The sequence below is a fragment of the Aquarana catesbeiana genome, linkage group LG11 (genome assembly GCF_042186555.1).
Source record: "Aquarana catesbeiana isolate 2022-GZ linkage group LG11, ASM4218655v1, whole genome shotgun sequence".
Lineage (NCBI taxonomy): Eukaryota > Metazoa > Chordata > Amphibia > Anura > Ranidae > Aquarana > Aquarana catesbeiana.
In genome coordinates, this window is record NC_133334.1 from 88521781 (window position 1) to 88545584 (window position 23804).

Here is a 23804-nt window from a genome sequence, read left to right on the forward strand (position 1 = left end):
TGACCACTATACTACACTATACTGTCCTGCCTACAGCCTCTCTCTCTCGCCCCCCCCCCCCCGGCCAGTAACATGACTCTCACGAGGGAGTCTCACTCACCTTCTTATCCTGGCCTGCATCGATCCGGATGAGGAGGAGAAGACAGCGGCGGCTCACATTGTTTCTTCTCTCCCCTGCGCCCTGCCTGCTGCCATGTTTAGTGTACAGCGCCCAGCGATTGGGCGTATGGGGGGTCATGTGCGGAGGTAGGACTTCAGTAGCGATCGAGGACAGGCCAGCCCTACGCCTCACATGACCCCCATACGCCCAATCACAGGACGCAGGACACTTAACATGCCGGTCGGAGCGCGGGGGACACAGGAATTTTAAATTAGGAGGAGGCAGCCAGTGACACATACTGGGGCCCCCCTAAATGTCGTGCCCGGGGCCACAGCACCCCCTGCACCCCCCACGCTACGCCACTGATCACGGGTGTAAGATTGGGGAAAGGAACCGATAGATAAAAGATGGGTAAAACTAGAAAAAGATTTGAGTAATGCGAAATTACACCAATTAATTTGGAATCCTCCACACTTTAGGAAGCTAGGCCCTAATGCACATAACATAACACGTTACACTTTAAAGATTTGGGACCAGTTACATAAACAAAATGCTTGGGAGTTTAATTCACCATTTATTTATTTAAAAGAGAAGGAGTTTTTTTCCGCTTGGGTTGAGGGAAGTGGGAGGGAATTGGATAAAAAATAATGATACACAATTGTTGGATATTATGAAAACCAGTAAAATTGTCACTTTTCAGGAGTTAATCCTACTCAAGGACCTAATGAAAATAGACACATGGCGATATAACCAGCTTGCGCTCTTTATTAAAAGCCTCCCCAGTCCTATTAGAGATAAGAAGAACCTCAGGTCTTTTGAGAAATTATTTTTGAAGAATAGAGTTATAAGGAAAACAAAAGAATTATACAAAATAGTGCGGGATGAGGGTGAAGTAGCGAAACCGTTATACTTCAATAAATGGGAATCCAAATTGGGATCTATATCCAGCGGAGTGACTTGGAAGGCCATTCTAAATGCAACACACAAATCAGCAGTAGATACGAGAATGATAGAATCAAATTTCAAATGCTTAGCCAGATGGTACATGACACCAGATAGATTAAATAAAATGCAACCGGAAATTTCTGGAAACTGTTGGAGGGGGTGCTCCATCAGGGGAACAATGGCCCACCTCTGGTGGGAGTGCCCAATTATTAAAAAATTCTGGCAGGATGTGTTAAAGATAATACAGGAGATAAAGGGTACTGAGATCAAGGAGGATCCTTGGGTGTGTTTGTTCCGTGGGACTGAAGGTCATATTAGCAAGTATAATGTATCTCTAATTCCGGTACTTCTAAATGCAGCAAAAAGTTTAATACCAAAAAAATGGCAAGAGGTTGAGGGCCCAAGCATTGGAGATTGGTTAATAAGGGTTAATGAAACTTATATCTTAGAGGTGGGCGAGGTTGAAGATACTAGGCTAGAGATAGAAGAGGATCTGGATGGAGCAAAGTGGATATCCTTTAAAAAAACAGGGAGATTTGCCAAGAAGTTCATATAATGAATGCATGTTTTATTGGAAGCACGACTGCAGGTTGAGGGGGGTATGGGAATTTAGGCTGCTTATTGGGCTTAGTGTTAGTTGAGGGATTTTTAAATTGTGTAAAGAATAAACAAAGTTTTCTTAAAATGAATAAAAAATAAGAAAGTCATGTTTCTGCTACTATGATGTGACGATAATGAGATGGGAAAAAAATGAGCCATAAATGGTGATTTAAATCCTCTCAATGTAAACGCTGAAGTAGCAAAAAATAAATAAATAAAAAAAAAATTAAAAAAAAACATCAATTGCAGCCACTGTGCCATCAAACGCAGCCAGTGTGCCCATCAAATGCAGCCAGTGTGCCCATCGAATGCTGCCACTGTGCCAAGGAATGTTACCACTGTGACCCCCCCGTCCGCTTGCCATCTGCCCGGCACTTACCCTGTCTCGGTGGGGCAGCAGGTGATGGCGAGCAGTATCCTCCATGTGTCCCCTCCCCTCCTCTCCTCCTGATAGGCATCCAATCACAGCGCCTGTCGTTTTAGCCAATTAGGTGATGGACAACAGACCCGAGCACCTGATTGGCGGAGAGGCGGTTCAGTGTTTGAAAAGCAAATATTCATTCGCTGTTCTAACACACCTGGGTGAACTGCGAGCGCCAAGCATGGCGCTTGCAGGTCACATTTTTTGACGCCTATTAGAGCCTATGGCTCTAATCAGGTGCTTCAAAAACACCCTGCGATGCTGTAATTCAGACGCCTGAAAAAGGGCCTGGCTCCTGAACAGGGGGTGGCAGCAGCGGCCATGGATAGATTCATGCAATGCATGAATCTATTCATTGGTCATATTAGGGGCGGCTGGAGAAAAGGGGCGGCACCTGTGCGCCCTTATGGACACACCGCCACTGCTCCTGAAAGTGCATTGGCTCTATTCCGCTATGAATCAATTTTATCATTAAATTACCTTGGACGTTTGGCGCTCTCATTGGATTGTATGGGTGTGAATTCTCAAATCTAGGTTCTTTGCCTATTTCCTGAGGGTTGTCCCCGTTTTATGAAGTGCTGCTGAACCGGAGCCAGTGTGCCCAGTGACAATTTCAGTGACCCTTAGAATATCCGAATCCTCTACCCTATTTGTTCTTGTGTTTGAGCTGAATGAGCAGGGCAGGGATTTGTCACTGGTTGTTAAAATATCAGCAGGTTCCAGCTTCCCGACAACAAGCATCCCTGAGCTGGAAATGTCACATTTAGCAGTGGTAGGAATATTGAACTCCTGCGACCCAGATTCAGCTGACAGTGGGCTAAAGTCTACTGTCAGCTGATGTCACAGAAGCCATCCAGGCTCTGCAGAGATCCTGACAATAATGTCAGAATCCACCCAGATGCCCGACCGGCAGCCAGCTCAGCCTCTCAGTGCACCGCTGATATCCTGAGCCTGCCGCTCCCGCCCCCTTCACAGCCTGTCACTCCAGTGAGCACGGGAGGAGCAGAGCACAGAACGGTGATTCTGTGCTATGAGCAGACACGAGAAATGAGTGATCAGCAGTCTTTTATCGCTCAATTCTCGGTGTAGAGCTTGTGACAGACAGTTGCAGCTCAGATAGGTGCTACAACCATGTAGGTGAGTATATATATTTGTTTTTTTTAGTATCCTGCACTTTTCTTTTAATTAATATATTCGTTAAATAGTGAATTTTGGTGGAGGCGGAAGGCACAGACACATCATCCAGCCCTGCTGCCGGCAGCCCTTTAAAACTCTATGAGAGATTCACTTCCTGATTGGTTGGGAGGAGAATCAGTGTTACAATAGCGAATATTCATTTGCTTTTGTAACACACCTGGGTGGGCTTGGTTCGCATTCTCTGTGCCCCAAACCCACCTTATTTTGAAGCCTATTAGAGCCCTAATCAGCTGCCTCAAACCCCTCCCATTGGAATCCATGCATCCAGCATCCTGCAAGGGGCTGGAGGCATGGATGGGGGGGCGGTACCTGTGCGCCCTTTATTGACAGGCTGCCCATGCGCAGGCTGAATGACAGAAGTCAATAGATGTGGCATGGATAGAGCCATTTCCCTTGCTGGTGATTGTACTCTGACAGCCACAGCACCCACAGGTGTCTGAATATCTGAACAGTGACTGCTGATCTGATAGGGTGCAGTCACTGTTTGGTCGGCAATTTGAATCTCGATTCCTTTGATCTTTCATCTTTTGTGGAGATGGGTGATGCCAACCAAGTCACCCGCTGCCCGAATTTGATCAGTTCATCAGGAATCTGGAGAAACTCAAGCCACGTATGACCAGCTTAATAATCTGAGTTTGCCAAGTATGTTAGAGGGGTACAGGTGATATATTGATAGATTTTTTTTTAACTGTAACTTGTGGGCTCAGTGCTGTATTTTTTATTTTATTTTTTGCTACTTGTACTTGTTTACATTTTTTTTTCTTGTACTTCTAGTTCTTTTATCCTGTGTGACGGTTTGTCTCTGTTATTCTGTACTTGTACAGAAAAAAAAAATTAAACAAAATTTGATTAAAACAAAAAAGAATTTTGATAAACTGAAAAGATAGGGGTAGGTGACATAAACTGAAATGAAACCTGTCCATGCGAAACATGGCGTCCAACCCTGAGCAGGTAAAGGGTTTTTTTTGGGTTTTTTTTTTTGTACATGATCGGACATTTGGAGGGGATAAGCGTTTACTTCACCTCAAATTACAGTTTAACATTTAAGATTCTCTGTTCAAACTGCAGCATTTACAGCAGAACTGGAAAGTTTCCACTTTGTAATATTACCCTGTATTACTCTGTACATTCCGATGATCTAGAATAAACTACATATCCCATCATGCATGGAGTTCCTGTCTTGGGCCAGTTTGTCACTTATCACAATCTGCAGTGTCGACAGCAGGAAGGAGTTAGTCAGAGGGGTTAATGTGTTTAACATGTTGCAGGCTCAGTTTGTTTCAGCATGTGTGTTAACGTGTTTTCCGCAGTTTAAGGGTCTATGCCGGCTGTACCAGTGTACCAACGACGTGTGGCACTGAAGGGACAACTATGAGACATAAGATGTTGGTTCGCGTCGCCAGATGCCAACTGCTGGTCAGCTGCCTCTTCATCCTGGTAATGACATCATTTCTATTATTTCATAACACATCTGTACTTACAGCAATGCTTGCCATTTTGCACCTGCGAAGTATAAATTTTATATCTCAGATAAATGAGTTGTAATGTGTATGTATTCCAGTGTTTTTAAAGTGATTTCTGTGCTATAGGCAATGGATGAAGAAAAATGTGATGTATGATATAAGATGTGATAAATGATATAGCATATGTAATATGTAATGTAGCCATGCTAAATCTTAATTGCCACGGCTAAAATGATACCCTTTGACACATTTGATGGTCAGTACTGTACTACTGACATGCCCCTTTCGGAGTGGGGACGCACTGCAATCACATGAGAATGTTTCGAGGTTAGGAGGAGACATATTGTTTCCAAGCCACCTGCCAATCTCCCTTTGAAAAGCAATCCACAGGGAATTGCTTTTCAGAAGGGCAGCAAGGGCTGCCACCTGTGTGTAGTGCTCCAGTGTTGTACTCTCATGATTTAGGATAGGAACCACACTTTGCTGGTTATGTGGCTTCCACATACTGTTGGCTTATAAATTAGGGTTGCCACCTCATTCCTTTAAACCCAAACACATATTAATTACACAGGGTCTGAGGATAATTTAATGCAGATAAGGCACCTAGTGAGTTTACTTACCACCTAATCAGCTACAGAACCTGTGTAATTAAAGGGGTTGTAAAGGCTCGTATTTTTCACCTTAATGCATCCTATGCATTAAGGTGAAAAAACACCTTGCAGTCACCGCCCCCCCAGCCCCCAGTTTTACTTACCCGAGCCACGAATTTCCGTTGGCGCGTCCCCACTGTGACGCCATCCCTATCTCCACGGGTTCCCGGTTCTTGATTGGATAGATTGATAGCAGCGCAGCCATTGGCTCCCACTGCTGTCAATCAAATTCATTAACCCAGGGGGGCAGAGCCAATTCCTACATTCGGCCTCTACAGACGGCGAATGCTGTACTCGGAAGCGCGCCCGCAAGGTAACCCCATCGGGAGAGCACTTCTCCAAGGGGGTTATCTAATTAGGGCTGCCACCTCATCCCTTTAAACCTGAACAGCTTTGAATTACACAGGTTCAGAGGCTAATTAAATGCAGATAAGCCACCGAGTATGTTTAATTACCACCTTATTCAGCCTCAGAACCCGTGTAATTAATATGTGTTCGGGTTTAAAGGGATAGGGATAAGGTGGCAACCCTATATCTAATGCGGGGAGGAGCTGCAAGAGCCGCCGAGGGACCCCAGAAATGTATGTTCGGGGCCACTCTGTGCAAAACGAGCTGCAGAGTGGAGGTAAGTATGACATGTTTGTTATTTAAAAAAAATTAAAAACGATCCCTTAGTATCGTTTTTATATGTGTTCGGTTTTAAAGGGATGAGGTGGCAACCCTATTACAAATCCTTGCAACTGAGACCACTGCTTTCATTAAAATGTTACAGAGAAGTTTAACCACTTTAGCTCCAGCCTGGCCTTTTTCTGACACTTTTGTTTACATGTAACAATCAGTATTTTTTGCTAGAAAATTAGTTAGAACCCCCAAACATTATATATATTTTTAAAGCACAGACCCTAAACCACACTGTATTTGCACAGCAGTTTTTCAAATACAATATTTGTGAAAAAAATACACCATACCAAACATGTCATGCTTTAAAATTGCGCACGCCCATGCAACGGCGACAAACAATGTAAATTTTACTTTCCATAGGCGACGCTTTAAAAGTCTTTACAGGTTACCACTTTAGCTTTACACAGGAGGTCTGGTGTTAGAATTACTGCCCGTGATCTGACATTCGTGGAGATCCCTCACATGTGTAGAGACGATCGCTGTTTGCGTGCGTGCCAGACCGACGCATGCATTCGCTTTTGCAATTTTACTTTTTTTTTTTATTCATTTTTTATTTTTACACTGTCGCTTTAAATTGTTTTTTTTTTATCACTTTTTTTTATCAGAATGTAAACATCCTTGTGACAGCAATAGGCATGTGACAGGTGCCCTTTATAATCCCAGATCCCTCCTCTGCCCTTAATAGCATTTGATCACACCAAGATCTGTGTGATCGAATGCTTTTGATTTTCTAAAATTGTCGCCATTTATATCTGAGTAACCCGGAAGTGATGTGACTTCATTGCTTCCGGGTTACTATATCATAGAGCCCAACAAAGCTGATCCGTTCTTCATTGAGCTGTATGATCAGTCGGCAGAAGCGCCAGCTAGTCGATTGGGATTCCTGGTAGGATGGGAGATCCCTGTAAAGCTCTTTATTGAAATAAGCTGTTGTATGACAGAAGAGATCTTGCCAGTCTCGTCTGTAATAAATGCTCCCCCTGCCTGTCAGACATCACACTGAGCCGTATATGCGCAGTTCAGTATAGATTTATGGCCCCGGATCTGTGCCGCGATATGACCCTTTTGCACATGCGCAGGAATGACGTCTTTGAGGCCCAGCCATTCAATCGCCTGAAAGCACAGAACACAGAAGGAAGATCAGGCGAAGATAGAAGCACCAGTGGCCGGCCGGATCGATTACACTGCAGCGTGGAGGGTTTCTTTGACAGGTAACTCTGCCATAATGTGCTAAAATGACATGTATACTAGCACATTATGGCATAGCCCACCTGGGGAGGCCCCCCAAAAAAGTTATATTATATTAACTACCGCTTTAATAGCCACAAAAGATATAAATCCACCTTGTGTGCCTCAAATGCCTTTTCCACACCCACATGATACCCCATAAAGGTAGCAGTGACATGATCACTGTGATGTACATAGGCTGTGCAGAGAGCAGAGCTGTGGGAGGGGTTCAGCAGGCTCTACCTACCACAGGCTGCCTGGAGAAAACGACAGGAGGGGGCGGAGACAAAACCAGTCATTCTACACAAGTAAAGGGAGCATCAGTGACTGGTCTTTAATACAGGAAACACCGATGTGGAATAAATACAGAAAAGACACCAAGATTCAAGGACAAATGTACATATCTCTTATATTTAGAGAATATTTGGCTATCCCAGAGTTCAGCTCTAAATTGGATTCCTCTTTTTACCTAGCAGAGCAAAGGCTCATGTCACACTGGCAATATAGCTGCTGGCGTTGTGACATCTAGTCAGTGGTATAGCGTGGGTTGTCAGCACCCGGGGCAAGGCAGGTAATTTGTGCCCCCCCCCCCCCAGCCCATGGACTAACCTATTCTCAGCTCGCTTCGGTCTCGTGACATGACCCCCTGTGTTAGTCAGTTGGTCAGTGGTGGCTGCGGGAGAGAGGAGAGAGTGCTTGACAATGTCCGGTAAACCCTAGAGCGGTGACATCACCCATAGGTTCCCATGTCCCATCTGTTGTTTGCCCCCCCCCCCCGCATACACTACTGGCTTACACAGGGGATAAACGTGACTGGATTTGTGCAGCCTAAAAAAGTTGTATATATCTTTTTTACACGGGTTAGCCAGCATAGACATTAGAATTTTTAAGGCTAGTTAGGTTTAAACTGGAAATTTTACTTTAATCCCTCCCCATTGGTGGGTATTGGCGGAGTTAATTAAACGCTTTGTGCTGCATTAGTGGTCACTGGCATTTTTTTTCTAACACCTTCATAAAGGGGATAATTAACACTGACACTGGTGCCACTAATGCAGCACAAAGGGGTTAAATAACTGTCACCAATGCATCAGTGACCGGTAGCAGAATATTAACCCCTTCTTGCTGCACTTTACTGACTAACGACATTGATAATGAATTAACCCCTAAACCCCCTCCAGGAGTTGACCAATCCAGTTTACAGGAAAGTGAGACTGGGGGGGGTGAGAGAGAGAGAGAGAGAGAGAGGGGGGTGAGAGAGATGGGGATGAGAGAGAGGGAGTGGTGAGGGGGTGAGAGAGGAAGGTGAGAAAGTGGAGGCAAGAGAGAGAGAAGGGGGCTGAGAGAGAGGGAGGGGGTGAGAGAAAGAGAGAGAGAGAAGGGGGCCAAGAGAGAGAGGGGGTGAGAGATAGGGAGTGAGAGAGAGAGGGGGCTGAAAGAAAGAAAGGGGGGCTGAGAGAGAGGGGGTGAGAGACTGGGGTGACAGATAGGGAGGGGGGTTAGAGGGGGGGGGGGCTGAGAGAAAGAGAGAGGGCTGACAGAGAGGGGGTTAAGGGAGAGAGGGGGGCTGAGAGACAGTCCTCACTGCTAATGTTGGAGTGGGGAGGAGGTTGTTAGAGATGGAGTCCAGGCTTTGAAAGGCGCCCGCTGCTATGCGCCTCTTCGGGAGTCAAGGAGGCTGGGAAGTTCTTCACCCTGCTGGGCTCCCAGGCCTAGCAACCCTCGGTGTTAACCTTCCACATGGCCTCCGTCTGCAGGGCCACCCACTCACTGTCTGGGGATATATGCCCACACGCCAAGGACACCGCTGTGCCATGCTCTCACCGAACTGACATGACATCAAGGGGCAGCACACTCGGGCCAATTTTGCGGCCGGGCGATAGCCCTAGCTGCGCCCCCCCTCCCCAATGCTATGCCACTGCATCCATTGGAAGAATCTTCATGAGAGGTTTCCACTTTCACTAAAAAATTACTACCAGATTGGTAATGTGGTACTGTAGTGTTCAGTTGGTGCAATGTGTCAAAGGTTTATAAAACTGCAGTGGTTATTTTTGTATATCACTTCTTATAAAATATCATATATATCATATAACACACATTACACAATTGTAATTGCAATGGTATTAAACCCAAAAGTTACCAATTCATAAATGGTGATGTCTGCGTTAGGCAGGCCATAGACGCAAATTCCTTTTGTTGTAGGAAAGAAATTTGGACGATTCCCCCATCAACACAGACAGCGCTGACAAGGGGATCCCTCCTGCCGAGCAATTGTCTGCTCCCGGCGGGGGAAGCTATTGCCACTAGCGAAAATTGCAAGCAAATCCAGCAGGCTGGTTGTACCCAAGTTGATCGATCGGTCAACTTGGTACATTCAGCCTGCCCACACAAGGTTCGAATCTCGGGCGGTTCCTGATTCGAACCGTCTATGGCACAGTTTTCTTTTTTAGGCTTTCTTTCCTTTATTTTCACCTGGTGATCTGGCCAGTAAGTTTGTTGTTTTTTAATAGAAAAAAAGCTCTCCAACAAAGTTAGTGTGTTCAGACAAAACATTTAACACTGACAGGGGTGCTTATAGTTCAATGACCAGCTTTTATTTATTTATATCAATTCTTTATCTCAAAAGGAACAAAACTGTTGCTGTAACTGTAGTGTGAGCTGGAGTTTGGCTTCAATTTCTTTGTGTATTTAAACATGCTAGCACATCTAACACTCCCCTTGCCCCAGACTGACAGTGCTGATGTCCAATGATGCCCCTGTGCTCCTTCATCCAGAGTGGGGGCGCTCTAATACAGGAGGTGTGTTACTGGCCAGATCACCAGATGAAAACAGAGGGGGTAAATGTCTAAAAAAGAAAACTGATGTAGCCATCACATCTAATGAATGGTAAGCTGCAATAGATTACATTTTTGGTTTTTGGGTTTAATACTACTTTAAGAGATGTAAAATAAATATCTCTATCTGAACCCTGATTGGTGTTTTTTTTTTTTTTAAGATCCTGGCAGCAGCATGTTGCTTTGTGACAGTAGTGACCGGTCTGAGTCCTCACTTCACCATACTTATAGGAGCTTCCACATCTGAGAGTCCCATCAGAGACCTGCACTATGCCAGTAAGTAGGATTGTTTGTCTACATTATGCTCAGTGTATTTTGTGTTTTATTTCAGTTTTACATTGCTTAGTACTGATTGACTGGCAACTGGGCTACAATCTAGGGGTTAAGCGTTCTAGCACACTGAGTTGTGTACTTTAACAACATAGAGAGACGCACACACAAGAATGTTCCCCTAATGTTAGGTGTTGACTTCATCTATATTTATAAGAACAGCAAACTAAATTTATGATTACCAGTATTTCTTTTCCCATGTTATTGTGTGCAAATTAGGAAGATATTAAAACTAAACTCCGGCAAAAAGCTAAACATATTGGGGTTGATTTACTAAAGGTAAATAGACTGTGCACTTTGTAAAGTGCAGTTGCTCCAGAGCTTAGTAAATGAACAGAGGCTCTGCTGACTTCCATCATCCAATCATGTGCAAGCAAAAATGCATTTTTTTTTTATTTTCCTTGCACCTGATTGGATATTCTTTGCAAAGTAAAGCTTTGAGAGTTATTTACGAAAGGCAAATCCACGTTGCACTACAAGTGCAAAGTGCGCTTGAAATTGCACTGAAAGTGCACTTGGAGGTTCAGTCGCTGTAGATCTGAAGTGAGGGGAAGCTCTGCTGATTTTATCATCCAATCACGTGCAAACTAAAATGCTGTTTTTTTATTTTCCTTGCATGTCCCCTTCAGATCTACAGCGACTGCACTTCCAAGTACACTTTCAGTGCAATTTCAAGTGCACTTTGCACTTGTAGTTTGCACTTGTAGTGCAAAGTGGATTTGCCTTTAGTAAATAACCCCCTTTGCCTCATTTACTAAGATCTGAACTTTGCACAGTCTATTTCCCTTTAGTAAACCAACTCCACTGTTTGAATACTAATGTAGAAGTTGTTTTTCCTACAGAATGATCTGTGTTTTTGTCCATCCATTCTTAAAATTCCTAAAGCACTGCCACACAGTATAGCTGGGCTTGTGATCTGACTTTTCAGTCCTGTAGTGCAGGGGAAGGGGGGGCGGGGCTGAGCCACACTGTCTGTGTCTATAGACACAGGCAGCTCGGTTCAGGATTGAGCCTGCACAAGTGCCCCCATAGGGAGTGGCTTTATATGGGGACAATCGTGTAGAACTCAGCCCAGCTTCTCACTTTCCCTCATCAGACAGCAGCAGGAACCAATGTCCATACCAGTCGTATCCAGTTTAAGAGAATAGGAATCTGTACTTTATTCCAATAAATCAGGAGATGTGACAAAACACATTTCTTGGAATGGATGGAATAGATGCGGCATGGAGCAAAAAGTGCATCGGGGAATTTGGTAAACATCTATGTCCACGATTAATCTGATCTCATTGGGAGGCTCTGTCCAAATGTTTTTAAATTCAAAAATCAGATCACAGCAGGAAAACACAAAACAGCCAACATGTTTGTGGGGTCAAACTCCCTCATTTTCAGGAATAAAAAACAGTAAAAAAGGATAAAATAATAAAAGGACAATATATTATTATATAGATATTAACCAATTATTATTATAAAGGATGGGTAGATGTATGATATATAGAATGCATGATTTCATTTTCCACAAAATATACTAAAGAACCATGTTGGCTTTTTGGGTTTTGTAAAGCCCCTGGCTTCTTTTATGACTTGAAATATTCAGATCTGAGTGAGATTCCTCTGCCACAATTCCCAACTCTCTTCCTGGCCACCTTGGAGATTCGGGTATTTCTGCCCACCTTTGTGCGCTCCAGCATTTTTTGTTGCATCTTGTATAGCATGAAAATAAATTGACCATCATATGGGAGAATGGGACCCCCTTCCAATTTTTACGTTAGACTCATGATGATGGAATCCGTGCAAAACTCATTGGCAGATATCTTATCAATGAAGGTGCTGAGTCAGGTGATTTAACTATCCAGCCCTAAGCAAACATTTTAATACTGATTTTGGGTACTAACATTTTTATACAACTAGACAATAAATAAATGAAATGAAAAGTAATCACAACATAAAAGAGTGACAAAGTCACATAAAAGTTTGTTAACCCCGATGGAAATTCTGGCTCATCCTCTGTTGCAAGAAAAGCAAACAAACTCCTTTAGCATGCATGGAAATATGCGGAGTAGTAACAGCACTTGGTATGAAAGTGTAAGTGTAACCTTCTTTTAGAGTTCTATTATATGAATACAGTGGAAGTTTTATAGTGTGGGAGATGAGCATGTGAGGACAATGGTTATCTCTATAGATTGCCGTTACAGATGATGCCCAGACAGGAAGGGCAACATAAAAAGATTAACACACAATCTACTAGTCCAGTTCACATCATCACTGATAATATATCTACAATTTGTAAAGACGTGCAATTTTTCATGTGCCTGGGAATCTCTAGCATACATATACTACACGTGTCTACTGTCTGAGTGGGCAATTTTGTATGGCCAAAGGCAGACCTTTTGGGATTTGAGGGGTTTTATTTTTGTTTAATTTTTTTTTGCAAACTGATGTTTTATACTATATATACATATATATATATATATACACAGTATATTGTAAATAATTAATATTACACATTACTTTTAAAACACAAACTCAAATTAAATAATAAAATAATACAGGGCTCCATTCACTAAAGCAGATAGCATGCAGTATTTAGGACTCCAGACACATTTTCCCTAAATGTCGCATGCGATCCTGACACTGTCAATTTAATATGCCGTTTTGTGGTATTTACTGCAAACCGCTGAAAATGCTCAGTAAATATGGAATGAAAAGGCATTAAACTCAAATCACAGAAGGAAAAAAATAGTTCAATGCATGCCGTAATTAAATATGGGTCCAGGCATTCAGTATTTAAAGAATGTAAAAATCAAATAGACACTTGTGAGTAGTCTCTACATTTTTGGATCAGTTCTCCCAACAGTATTGCGTAGAAACCTAAATATGGAAATTATTAGGGTTGATTTACTTAAAATATAAGGAAACATTTTTTTTAGTTTTGGATAGAGTGGAGATGGATTAGAACACCTGTCGAGATTGTATTGCGGTCTGAGCCCCCATTAGGGAGATTCACCCTCTCTATTTGTCCTGTTTACCATTACTATTGAAAGTGAAATTAACCCCTTTGCGACTAAGGAGACCGGGCCGTGATGATCTACGTCAGCAGCTCAGTCCCACGACGCCCTCCTCCTCTCCTGCCAGCCAGTGAAAGAGCGCAGCGCGATCCTCGCATGCGCAGTAGGGGCCCAGCCCTGAAGCCGAAAGGCTACACTGCCAGGTTCCCTTAGTAGCAATGGCCGCAGCAGCACCCAACAAGCCGATCCGAAGATCGCCTGCGGTGCCCTCATCGCTGGACTCCAAGACAGGTAAGTGTGTAGTATGTGTAGCTGCTGACTTTTAATTTTTAAAGGGGCAGGCGGACCTCCTCTTTAATGCCTAAGCCCAATTTTCCAACTTTGACATGTGTTAGTAAAACCGTACATATCATCACAACTACTTCCAAGTGAATATCTTGTTTTTTATTCAGGACAACTTGGGCTTTCATTTGGTGGTAAATGGTAATGGATATCTCCTGATTTTTTTATTTTCAAAGGAAAACTGGCCCAGAATAGTAAAAAAAAAAATTTTTTTTTTTAAATGTAGCTGTATGTTTCTTGCTACTACCATAACCATGTTATTTTGTCGACTAAAACATTTTAGACGACTAAATGAATACTATTAGTCTATTAGTCCTACTAAAATGAGACTAAATGAGACTAAAACTAAAATGGCATTTTAGTCAAAAGACTTAGACTAAAACTAAATTGAAATTTGACTTCAAAATTAACACTGGTCTGTAGTGCATGTTCATACCTCAATACCATAAATAATAACATATTAGATTTTTTACTCCAGCAGTATATAATGAGTTTGGAAATTGTAGAGAAATGTTAACTAATGCATTACAATTTAATTACACCTATTAGATTTTAGATGACTAAAATTAGTTTTAGTCGACTAAAATGTACTGGAGATTTTAGTCGACTAAAACGTAGGACATTTTAGTCGACTAAAATGTACTGGAGATTTAGTCGACTAAATACGACTAAAACTAATACAAAATTAACACTGACCATAACCTACCACCAAAAAACCCAAAACAAATTCTCCCACTCCTCTTGATCGCAGCGATACCACATCAGTTGTTGTTTGTACCCGTAGTACAGCCCAGAAACAATAGTTTGACCCTTGACCCAAACACTAACCCTGGCACTGACCTAGATCAAACGTTGATCCAGTTTTTTTTTGTCATTATTATTATTTTTTTTTCTACATACATTTTTTTTTTTCCTCTAAGGGTCGGTTCACACTACAACGACTTGGGATCCGACTTGTCAGCCCTCAAGTCGCCCCAAGTCGCTTGACATTGGGAATTGCATTATAGTCAATGAGAGCCGTCTTAATACACTACTGAACTCGCTCCGACTTCAGAAAAGGTTCCTGTACTACTTCAAGGCGACTTCTAGGCGACATGTACCCATAGAATTCAATGGAAGTCGCCTCCAAGTCGGATCCTCATCTATAGTGAAGCGACTTTACAGGAAAAAGATTATGAGGGGGAACTCCACGCCAAATTTTAAATAAAAAACCGGCATGGGTTCCCCCTCCAGGATTTTAGGGGAACCCCCTATGCTGAAAAAACGGCGTAGGGGTCCCCCCAAAATCCAGACCCTTATCCGAGCACGCAGCCGGTCAGGAAAGGGGGTGGGGACGAGCGAGCGCCCCCCCTCCTGAATCATGCCAGGCCGCATGCCCTCAACATGGGGGGTGCTTTGGGGAGGGGGGGCGCCCTGCCGGCCCCCACCCCAAAGCACCTTGTCTCCATGTTGATGAGGACAAGGGCCTCTTCCCGACAACCCTGGCCGTTGGTTGTCGGGGTCTGTGGGCGGGGGGCTTATTGGAATCTGGGAGCCCCCTTTAATAAGGGATCCCGGATCCCGGCCCCCCACCCTATGTGAATGAGTATGGGGTACATCGTACCGCTACCCATTCACCTGGGGAAAAAAAAGTGTCAATAAAAAAACACACTACACAGGTTTTTAAAGTAATTTATTAGTCAGCTCCGGGGGTCTTCTTCCGACTTCGGGGGTCTCTTCCGACTTCTCCGCTCTCTCCGGCCTCTTCTCTCCGGCCTCTTCTCCCGCTCTTCGGTTCTTCTGCCGGGCTCCTCCGCTATCTTCTGCTCTTTTGCCGCTCTCTTGCTAGCGGTGGCCCGGTCTTCTCCGTCGTCTTCATCCCTCTTCTCTTCTTCCGATGTTGACACGACGCTCTCTCCCGCTGTGATGCTGTGTGAGCGGTGCGCAATGACTTATATAGGCATGGGGCATGGTCACCGGGTGATGTTACCCGGTGACCCCGCCCCTTATGACATCACATTCCCATCATGCCCCGGGCCTTGACGTCATAAGGGGCGGGGTCACCGGGTGATGTCACGCCCCATGCCTATATAAGTTAATGCGCACCGCGTACACAGCATTACAGTGGGAGAGAGCGCTGCGGGTGCAATCGACGCTGGCCACGTGCGATCACGTGTGCAAGAACCAGCACGGGGATTTGTGTGTGTGTGTGTGTGTGTGTGTGTGTGTGTGTAAACACACAAATCCCTGTTCTATCAGGGAAGAGGAGACATACCGTTTGTTCCTACTAAGTAAAAACAACACAATGTCTTCTCCCCAGTCAGTCCCATCCCCATACAGTTAGAACACACTGAGGGAACACACATTTAACCCCTTGATCGCCCCCTAGTGTTAACCCCTTCCCTACTAGTGACATTTACACAGTAATCGGTGCATATTTATAGCACTGATTGATGTATAAATGTCAACGGTCCCAAAAATGTGTCAAATGTGTCCGATCTGTCCGCCGCAATGTCGCAGTACCGCTAAAAATTCGCAGATCACCACCATTACTGGTAAAAATAAATAAATTATAAAAATGCCATAAATCTTCTCCCATAGTTTGTAGACACTATAACTTTTGCACAAACCAATCAATATATGTTTATTTGTTTTGTTTTTTGAATTTGGGGGATATTTATTATAGCAAAAAGTAAAAAATATTGTTTATTTTTTCAAAATCATCACACTTTTTTTGTTTATAGCGCAAAAAATAAAAACCACAGAGGTAATCAAATACCACCAAAAGAAAGCTCTATTTGTGGGGAAAAAAAGGAAGCAAATTTTGTTTGGGTACAGCATTGCATGACCACGCAATTGTCAGTTAAAGTGACACAGTTTGAAATTGTAAAAAGTGCTCTGGTCAGGTAGGGGGTAAAATCTTCCGGGGCTGAAGTTATTAAATTCATTATTTTCCTAAAAATTCTACAAACAATACCCCATAATGACAATGTCAAAGAAGTTAGTTTGAAATCTTTGCAAATTTATTTAAAAAAAAACAGGAAAAAAAAACCAGAAAAATCATATGTACATAAGTATTCACAGCCTTTTCCATGACACTCAAAATTGAGCTCAGGTGCATCCTGTTTCCACTGATCATCCTTGAGATGTTTCTACAACTTGATTGGAGTTCACCTGTAGTAAATTCAGTTGATTGGACATGATTTGGAAAGGCATACACCTTTCTATATAGGGTTCCACAGTTAACAGTGCATAACAGAGCACAAACCAAGCCATAAAGTCCAAGGAATTGTCTGTAGACAGGATTGTATCGAGGCACAGATCTGGGGAAGGGGACAGAAACATTTCTGCAGCATTGAAGGTCCCAATGAGCATAGTGGGCTTCATCATTCATAAATTGAAGAAGGGAACCCCAGGACTCTTCCTAGAGTGGGCTGCCTGGCCAAACTGAGCGATCGGGGAGAAAGGCCTTAGTCAGGGAGGTGACCAAGAACCCGATGGTAACTCTGACAGAGCTCCAGTGTTTCTCTGTGGAGAGAGGAGAACCTTCCAGAAGAACAACCATCTCTGCAGCACTCCACCAATCAGGCCTGTATGGTAGAGTGGCTAGACGGAAGCCACTCCTCAGTAAAAGGTACATGACAGCCCGCCTGGGGTTTGCCAAAAGACACCTGAAGGACTCTCAGACCATGAGAAACAAAATTCTCTGGTGTGATGAAACAAGGATTGAACTCTTTGGCTGAATGGCAAGCGTCAAGTCTGGAGGAAACCAGGAACCGCTGGCCAATACCATCCTTACAGTGAAGCTTAGTGGTGGCAGCATCATGCTGTGGAGATGTTTTTAGTGGCAGAAACTGGGACACTAGTCAGGATCAAGGGAAAGATGAATGCAGAAATGTACAGAGACATCATTGATGAAAACGTGCTCCAGAACGCTCTGGAACTCAGACTGGGATGAAGGTTCTTCTTCCAACAGGACAACGACCCTAAGCACACAGCCAAGATAACAAAGGATTAGCTATGAGACAACTCTGTGAATGTCCTTGAGTGGCCCAGCCAGAGCCCAGACTTGGACCCAATTGAGAGATCTGAAAATTGCTGTGCACCGACGCTCCCCATCCAACCTGATAGAGAGGTCCTGCAAAGAAGAATGGGAGAAACTGCCCAAAAATAGGTGTGCTAAGCTTGTAGCATCATACTAAAAGACTTGAGGCTGTAATTGGCGCCAAAGGTGCTTCAAAAAAGTATTGAGCAAAGTCTGTGAATACTTATCTACATGGGATTTTTTGTCATTTTTTATTTTTAATACATTTGCAAAGATTTCAAACAAACTTCTTTCACATTGTCATTATGGGTTATTGTTTGTAGAATTTTGAGGAAAATAATGAATTTAATCAATTTTGGAATAAGGCTGTAACATAAAATCTGGAAATAGTGAAGCGCTGTGAATACTTCGGGATGCACTGTATGTAGTGGGGATACTTTACTTTTTCACAATTATTTTTAGAGATATCTTTCCACTGACAAGTTCCCACTGACATCATTGATCTTTTTAGCTATCTATAAGTGACCACAAGTGTAAGGAGCATTCTTCTCACTGACCATCGCACTAATGTATCATGAGTTGTAGATATAGGCATTTTAGCAGGGGTTTCCTGAGACTGGAAAAATATTTCAAGGGTTCCTCTGTGTGGAAAAGGCTGAATGAAAGTGTAACAAAAGTCAAAACATTCTTTTTCACTTTGGATAGAGTAATGAACCCCTGTCTTAGTTTTTTTTGCCATCTGTGCCCCATTGGGGAGATTTCCCTTCACTTCCTGTCCTATTTCCAAAACAGGAAGTGTGAGGAAATCACTGCAAGTTAAGGGAATCCCTTGGGGACCCCCAAATCACTAGAACTAATGCCCCTGTTGAAAACCCAATCCAAATCTAAATAAACATTTTACCTTTAGTTATACTTTAAGTAAATACAAAATATCTTTATAACTGTCAAATATTGAATGAAAATAGTATCATAATCACACACATATATACTGTAAATACCCTTCTTCCACCAATTAAATAGACAATGTTGTATTTTTATTGGTGGAAGAAGGGTATTTATATACTGTAGATACCATTTTTTTTCTTTTACAAATATTTATACAAATATTTAAATTGTAAGCCAAGTCAAAACCTTATTTTAGTTCTATATAGGGTGGGAAAGGATTAGCAGTTCTGTTGGGTTTTTACTGCTCTTTGTTCTTTGGGGCTCAGTTAGGGAGATTTACCTTCACTGCTGTCCTGCTGACAATTGTTTCAAAGGCACGAAGAGATAGAAAGTATGTAATAGGGACACAAACAAAAATAAAAACCTGACAGGGGTTTAGTCATCCTTTACAAAAAAAAAACAAACATTTTTATTTCTGTCTGTGTTAATGTTGAGACTTTCTCTGACTTGTCAGCTCTCTGGTAAATGTTTTCTGCAGTGCATGAAGAAAGGGTTAATCTCTAATAGAGCCCAGGATGGCAGTAAATTTAAACAGGGATTATAACTCCCCTCCACTCTAGTTAAAAAGATCTTGGCTGGACATGCACTTTAATAAAGCGTAACTTCATGACACTGGTTTTGCAGTACACTTTGGGATTTATAAGGAGAGAGCACAGCAGAAGGTGTTTCACTTCAAATCCTCTATCTCTAACTGAAACTGTGTATGGACCCCTCAAAGAAAACCAAGAGGTGGATAAATCATTGCTCTGGCTCCCTTAGTTGTCTGTTTAAATTTCATATAGGAGGGAGGGCTGGATATATGGCTTCCCCCCCTATTCTAAATGGGGCTTCTAGGTTCCGATATCCCCTCCTCCACCTGCAGATCCCACATACAATGGGCCAGGGAAGTGAAAATGAGACCCTGCCCGCATCAGCATGGGGACAAAGTACTCTTTTGCAGGGGTGGCCTTGGTGCCCCTCTGGCAAAAGTACATGCTCAATGTATGTTTTAGGGGGGTGCGCATGCTCGCTGCCTCCCTTTCTTGGCCAACCAAGCTGCAAGCCTGGATAAGGGTCTTATATTTTTAGGGGTGGGGGGAGGCATGCTTTTTTTTTCTGTTTATTTTATTTTTTTCTTAAAAAGACAACACATTGTCTAAAAAAAGTGTGCTGTCTCTGGGTAATTTACGATGAGTGACACTCAATGACTCATGATGACTTGCCACCACGATGATCTTTTCTACCACTACTCCCATCACAAATGACACTTTTCCGCCATCTACTGTATATCAACAAACCAGCTAGGGAATCTGGGCAACTTCATTTCCCAAATATGGTCATAACCATATTTAGTCAATATCCTCACTGAGATCCACTTTGCTTCTTTGTTTACAAACAGAAGCGGGAAAGGAAGGAACTTTCATTTTGCGGTAGTATTTTTTTATCTAAATATCACTTTTAACCACTTCCCGGAACCACCAGCCCAGAAAGATTTACCCCCTTAATGACCAGGCCATTTTTGTGATACAGCACTGCGTCGCTTTAACTGACAATTGCGCGGCTGTGCGACGTTGTACCCAAACAAAATTGATATCCTTTTTTTTCCACAAATAGAGCTTTCTTTTGGTGGTATTTGATCACCTCTGCGTTTTGATTTTTTTTCGCTCTTAAACAAAAAAAGCGCCAATTTTGAAAAAAAAACTTTCTGCTATAATAAAATACGAAAAAAATATAAAAAAAGAATCTATTCATCAGTTTAGGCCAATATGTCTTCTGCTACATATTTTTGATTTTAAAAAAATCACAATAAGTGTATATGGATTGGTTTGTGCAAAAGTTGTAGCGTCTACAAAATAGGGGATAGATTTATGATTAATGGCGGCGATCTGTGATTTTTAGCAGGACTGCGACATTGCGGCTGACAAATCTGACCCCAAGTGACACTTTTTTGGGGATCAGTGACAATAATATAGTTATCAGTGCTATAAAAAATGCACTGATTAATGTATAAATGACACTGGCAGGGAAGGGGTTAACACTAAGGGCGAGCAAGGGGTTAACTGTGTTTCCTTGGTGTGTTCTAACTGTGTGGGGGCTGGGATCTCTGATCACTGGGAACAGCAGATCTCCATGTTGTCCTGTCAGAACAGGGATCCGCCTTACATAGGCAAATCCTTGTTCTGCCTCTCTGTACAGCGATCTTGGGTAGCTAGCGGACATCCAGTTTGCCGGACCCACCCGCGCGTGTGCGAGCGCACAGTATCCATTGCATGAAATGACGTACAGATACATTGTTTCACGCATTGGAACCGCCCTGCCGCAGTATATGTGCAGTGGGCAGTCTTAAAGTGGTTAAAGGAGTAGATGGTACTGGTGCACAATTTCACATGCAGGTTTGAGACACACCCCCCCCCCCCAGGATGTTATTTAACCGGTTCAATACAGGGCATTTTCACCCCCTTCCTTCCCAGGCCAATTTTTAGTTTTCAGCACTGTCGCACTTTAAACGACAATTGCGCGGTCGTGCGACATTGTACCCCAAAAAAATTGACGTCCTTTTTTCCCCACAAATAGAGCTTTCTTTTGGTGGTATTTGATCACCTCTGCGGTTTTTATTTTTTGCGCTATAAACAAAAGAAGAGCGACAATTTTGAAAAAAACACAATATTTTTTACTTTTTGCTATAATAAATATCCCAATTTAAAAAAAAAAAATTTTTTTCCTCAGTTTCGGCCGATACGTATTCTTCTACATATTTTTGGTAAAAAAAATCGCAATAAGTGTATATTGATTGGTTTGCGCAAAAGTTATAGCGTCTACAAAATACAGGATAGATTTATGGCATTTTTTTTTTAAATAAATATATATTTATTTATTTTTTTTACTAGTAATAGCGGCGATCGCGATTTTTTTTCATGACTGCGACATTATGGCGGACACATCGGACACTTTTGACACATTTTTGGGACCATTCACGTTTATACAGCGATCAATGCTTTAAAATTGCATTGATTACTGTGTAAATGTGACAGGCAGTGAAGGGGTTAACAACTAGGGGGGCACAAGGGGTTAAATATGTTTCCTAGGGAATGATTCTAACTGTAGGGGGCGGGGACGTATAAGGGGAGGAGACCGATCAGTGTTCCGCTGTACTGGGAACACAGATCGGTCTCCTCTCAACTGACAGGACGTGGATCTGTGTGTTTACACACACAAATCCACGGTTCGGCCCAGTTAACGGGCAATCGCGGGTGCCCGGCGGACATCGCGGCCGCCGGGCACACGCACCAGGTCCCGAGCAGCGCGGCGGGCAGGCGCGCGCGCCCCCATGGCAGCTGGAAAGCCCAGGCCGTTATATGACGTCCACCCAGGATGGGAGATCCCATATGTGGACGTCATATTACAATAGCCGGGTAGGGAAGTGGTTAAAGGATTTGTGAATTTTTAAAGCCTGACTGCAAGTTTACTTTGACTTTAAAAAGCTGGCCCAAACAAACTATTTATTTTACTATTTAATAAAGAGAAGGATTGGCGGGACTTTTCATGAAGCACACGGGAGCAACAAAAAATTTTTGAATAAAAAATAGATTTTAATTGGTTCAAATTATCATAACATTTTCATATCAAAATATTTAATGCATTTTGCTATATATAAGTATTTGTATTTTTTATTACAGTTCATTAGAACCAAGTATTGCACATAAATGAACATTCCAACAAGGAGTTAGTACAAATTATAGGATACATGAAATGAATAAGACATGATTATATGGATGAGAATAAATAATTATACAAACTCATAACAATCAAAATATCACTAAAATGAAGTTGGGAAAAGGAACAAATGAAAAGGAACGGCCATACAAAATTTGCATAAATGTATACACATCGGTTGTTAGCTCTACGCGTTTCAAGGCCTTATAGCCTATCATCAGGAGCAAAACCTTGGTAATTGTCTATGGATAAAGGAAACAAAAATGTTTAAATATTCTAAAAGAAATCAAAGGGCCAACCCATTACATGAAAGAACCCCCCATGAACTAAATTAGCCCACGCACTTACATGTGGGTCCACGCAATGGCGGTGTGGCCACGAAATTCCGGGGTCAGCCAATAGGGCCCCAACTGGGAGCTGAGGGGACGTGATGCTGCAAGCAAAGCCAAATACGAACAACGCCCCATATGGGTATGCGTGTGTATGATGATGGTGTTGAAGGGGGTAGCCACCTATGTGGGAGACTTCTGTAAAAAGTGTCACAGAAAATGCCCTTCGAGCCCCTTTTTGCTGGGGATTGGTTTAGGACCTCATAAATATGCATGGCAGCCCCTCCTTACTCCCACCCTCCAGCTCTGAAAGTTTGTACTAACTTCCAGACCAGAGGAAAGTGTCAAAGAGAGCTGCCAGATGAGTCACCCAGTCCCTGAACCACTAAACCCTGACCCAGATTTACAACCCAGGCCTGGCTCTGAGCCAAGCCAAATTTTCCTACACTAACAACTACTTCAAGCGCACACTAGAGGGTGCTACATGTATGTAACATCAGCTACATACAGTATGCACTACTGTGTTCCAGCAGATGTACGGGGACTTCCTGTCTGCTGCCAGAACTCAGTCTGACTTGATTTTGTTCTGACAGCGGACCGGAACTCTCAGTTCTTCTGCTGGAGCACAGTGCTGTTTACCGTATACAGCTGTTGCTAAATAAACTTTGAATACAGTTGTTCTGGTTTCTTGGTCCAGGATTATTTTTATTGTATTTGGCACCAACATTGTCCCTGCTACACATACCATACCTGATGTTTAAAGTTATTTTACAGTAGCTAAAAAATAAGCACAGGAGACATAGCTTACAGTTGTTTGGATGTGTATCTTGCTGATTCCTCTGCTGTTAGTAGTAATCTCTCCATTCACAATCCCCCCTTCAACACCAGAATATTCTGGTGCCGCAGGGGTTATGACAATTCATGGGCTATCATGGGCTCTCATCCAGAGAGCCCAACTATGCCTGTCCTTTTTGCCAAGCTGCTCCATTCATAGAAGTTATACTGCGGCTTCTATATATGA

The 23804-nt window shown here is 42.8% G+C and overlaps 1 protein-coding gene across 1 annotated transcript in view; it reads left to right on the forward strand.

The window, feature by feature from the left end:
* The first annotated feature begins 4438 nt into the window (after positions 1-4438).
* The window catches only part of TSPAN32 (tetraspanin 32), a 79928-nt gene continuing 60562 nt past the window's right edge, over positions 4439-23804 (forward strand). The window contains exons 1-2 of the mRNA XM_073604709.1: positions 4439-4700; positions 10277-10391. Coding sequence (XP_073460810.1) covers positions 4635-4700; positions 10277-10391 — 181 coding nt within the window. The 5' untranslated portion in view covers positions 4439-4634. The remainder of the gene's footprint in view (positions 4701-10276; positions 10392-23804) is intronic.